General features: G+C 44.5%; 1 protein-coding gene across 1 annotated transcript; it reads right to left on the bottom strand.

Annotated features, from left to right (window-relative positions):
* Window positions 1-1,630: 1,630 nt before the first annotated feature.
* UBE2L6 (ubiquitin conjugating enzyme E2 L6) lies at window positions 1,631-2,979 on the bottom strand. Its single transcript, XM_060262421.1, is given in 3 exon segments — window positions 1,631-2,180; window positions 2,323-2,509; window positions 2,806-2,979. Coding segments are annotated over 3 exon segments (516 nt in total). The 3' UTR covers window positions 1,631-2,025.
* Between the last annotated feature and the right edge of the window lie 484 nt (window positions 2,980-3,463).

Raw genomic sequence — 3,463 nt, 5'->3', positions numbered from 1 at the left:
GAAGTCATGGGATAAGAGGACAAGTCCTCTTGTGGATTCAAAACTAGTTAATTTACCAGGAAATGGAGTGTGAGTATAAATGAGCAGTTTTCACAGTGGAAGGTGGTACGCTGTGGGGTACTGCAGGGTTCGGTTCTAGGCCCAATACTTTTTAACTTGTTCATTAATTATTCAGTTGGGAGTAAGCGATGAAGTGGCTAGGTTTGTGGATGACACTAAGTTGTTCAGGGCGGCGAGAACCAGGGAGGACTCTGAGGCATTCCAGAGGATCTGTCAAGGCTGGGTAACTGGGCGTCAATATGGCAAATGAAGTTCAATGTGGGCAAATGCAAAGTAATGTACATTGAAGCTAAAAATTGTCTATAAATACACATTGATGGGGTCTGAACTAGCAGTAACTGACCAGAAGAGAGATCTTGGTTGTCATAGGTAACACACTAAAAATGTTGACTCAGTGTGCGACTGCAATAAAAAGGGTAAATGTTATGCTGGTGATTATTAGGAAGGGGGCTGAAAACAAATCAGCCAGTATCATAATACCCTGTATAAATCTATGGTGTGACTGAGGAGGCAGAGCCAGTCACAAAATGGCTGCTGCAGCTTACCTTAATGCATACAGGGAAGATCCTTATACAGTGGTGGCAGCTGCTGGCAAAGATTTTTTTAAAAATCTGCACACTCAATTAAATCTTCAATGGCCAATCAAAAGCCTTGCTGGGCAAAACCCCTACCTCACCCCCTCTCCCACACACACCTTTCTAAACCCTTGGCAAGGCATCAGGAAAGCGGTTGGCTGGCACCACACTGAAGATGCCTGGTCCAGAAAGTCAGACAGCCTTCAACCAGCCATTGTTGCAATTGTCCTTCAGTTACTCATTTTCTCTTTGAAGCCAGAGCAACCGCATTCAACTCTTGTTCATTTTTTCAAATATTTTAGATGCATTTACATTTTATCAAACCAACAAAAATTAAAACTTTTTGTTACCAGGTGGTTGTTTTTTTTACCCCCAAGTTTGTCGCAAACTTAGGCAGGCCTTTGTGCGTGGTTTGGTACTGCCTGGGTTTCTGAATTTGCCGGAGTGACAGTTATGAGGAGAGGAGGGCCACTTTTTGCTAAAAGTCCATCCTGCTTGAAGGAGAGTTTGATCCTCTGTTCAGAATTTCTGTCCTGACTCAGCTGCTTAATTTCAAAAGGAGAAAGTTAGGTAAACCCAGAAACAAAACTTCTAAGCAAGATGTGTCCACACACACACGCCAATGACTCAGGCCCACCATAGCCCAGAATGTCTTTTTTTTTTCAGCCAGAGCTCCTTGCAAAGGCTGAAAGATGTCTGTTCTTGCTTTGTAAAGTAGTCCTAGGTAAAGCAGGTAGGAGATCCACTTATTTTGTATGTTTCAGCCATCAGTCTCATCCCCCTTTATAACCCCCTGAATTAACATTCTATTTTATAATACCCATTTTAAACATGCATGTTATACAAAAATGCAAGAAATTGGGGGGGGGGGGAAGAGTGCAAAATCGACAGTTGAAGACAACGGAGGAAGTGACCATTGCAAAAGACTCATAATGGCAGTGCGACCAGCCAATGGTGGGGCATTACTAACTACATCACCAATTGCCTCATGGGCCACTTCCCCACCAAGTGCATCAATGGGACACAATCTCAGAAAAATCACTGAAAACCAGATCTTGAAAGAGACAGGAGAGCCATGGGTAAACCACTAGAATGCAATAGTTTGGCAGCAGGAAGAAATGACCTTACATTTCACCATATTCAGGCATAAGGTTTCACATACCTCAAAGTGCAATGTTAATATCACAGTCAGGTGTCAAGTACTAGAGAGCCCCAGGATGCCATTGTGTATGTTAGCTTGATGATATGCACTAGTGAAAGTGGCTGCTTAAGCCCCACTCCCCTTATCAAACCAGTGAGATTGTTCATATGCAAAAGAATCTCCCAGCTAGTTCCTGCTAACTAGGAAAGCAAGCATGAAGAGTGAGCAGGCAATGCTTTGGACAGGGGATTACTCATATGGCCACTTCTCACTGAGCTTGCAGGTATGGTCTTCAGCATTGCACAGGAAACACTCATAGTCCTGGGTGAACTCCTCTGCCAAATCAACACGCAGTGGATGGGCTGGCTCAGGCTCATTTACCAATGTTATCAATGCTTGGATCACTGTTGGAAGAGTCAAGAGGGTCAGAAACAATAACACCTTTAAGCAGATAAGAGCCAACAGAACAAACAGGTGGAGCAGCAGCCATCCAACTGGCAAATAGCATTATGTGTTCTGCAGTTCATATCTCCCTTCTTTTCTTACCCTGTTCTGTCTTGGTAACAGGTTTCCAGTTCTCATTGCTGATGATTGGCAAGCACACCTGGCCATTCTCATCCACGTTGGGGTGGTAGATCTTTGTCTTGAAAGTGATCTTGGGGGGCTTAAATGGATACTCACACGGAAAGCTGATTTCAATCTGGAATGCACCTTTATTGTACGGACGATAATCCTAAACATATTGACATGGATGACTGAAAGTCACAGCAAGGCACTAGTAGCAAGTAATATTTCTCTGTTTCTTTGCAAGGAGTTAAGCTAAATAGTAAAGAGCTCTGCCCAGTGGAGTCGTCTTTACATTTTGGTACCTCTGATAAACAATAATGTATAAATAAATGAACTGGGTATGGAGGGGGGTTTAAATGACAGGCCATCTGAGAGGGCATCTGCACTCTGCCTTGGTGGCTGATACAATACAAGCACCACAAAGCCTATGAGTCTAAAAGACCCTGCTGTCACTCTACTTACTGGCACAAGAAGCAGCTTCCAGAGGAGGACATTAGTCTCACCCACTTCGACATTCTGGAGGCAACGGAACCCTGACTTCTTAATCTCATCCAGCTCCTAAGAATGCAGAAAGGCATGAACTGTCTCCAGGCCCAGTTGTAGTGACAAGACAGGTTTCAAGCAGTACATAGCCATCCTGCTGCACTAAATGAACAATGGTCCCTGGCCACAAGAATACATTGCATGGGAGAGGGCTCAGTTTGTTACCCTTATTACTTCCTTGACTCCCATCCTTTAGGACAGCAGTCCCCAAACTTTTTGGCACCAGGGGCCGGTTTTATGGAAGACAATTTTTCCACAGACCAGGGAACAGGGCAATGGTTTTGGGATGATACAACTGTGCGCTTTATTTCTAAAGTGTTTGGTGTGGTGGTTAAGTGTGCAGACCCTTGATACGACTGGCTGTGTTGTTGGGAACCCTTATAGTTGATTTGCTAAACAGGTGACCTCCTCACAGGCAATTTTGATTCCCCACTCCTCCACTTGCAGCTGCTGGAATGGCCTTGGGTCAGCCATAGCTCTTGCAGAGTTATCCTTGAAAGGGCAGCTTCTGTGAGAGCTCTCTCAGCCCCACCCACCTCACAGGGTGTCTGTTGTGGGGGAGGAAGGTAAAGGAGAT

This window comes from Heteronotia binoei, chromosome 21 (assembly GCF_032191835.1).
Source record: "Heteronotia binoei isolate CCM8104 ecotype False Entrance Well chromosome 21, APGP_CSIRO_Hbin_v1, whole genome shotgun sequence".
Taxonomy (NCBI): domain Eukaryota; kingdom Metazoa; phylum Chordata; class Lepidosauria; order Squamata; family Gekkonidae; genus Heteronotia; species Heteronotia binoei.
This window is presented reverse-complemented; position numbering and strand designations above follow the sequence as displayed.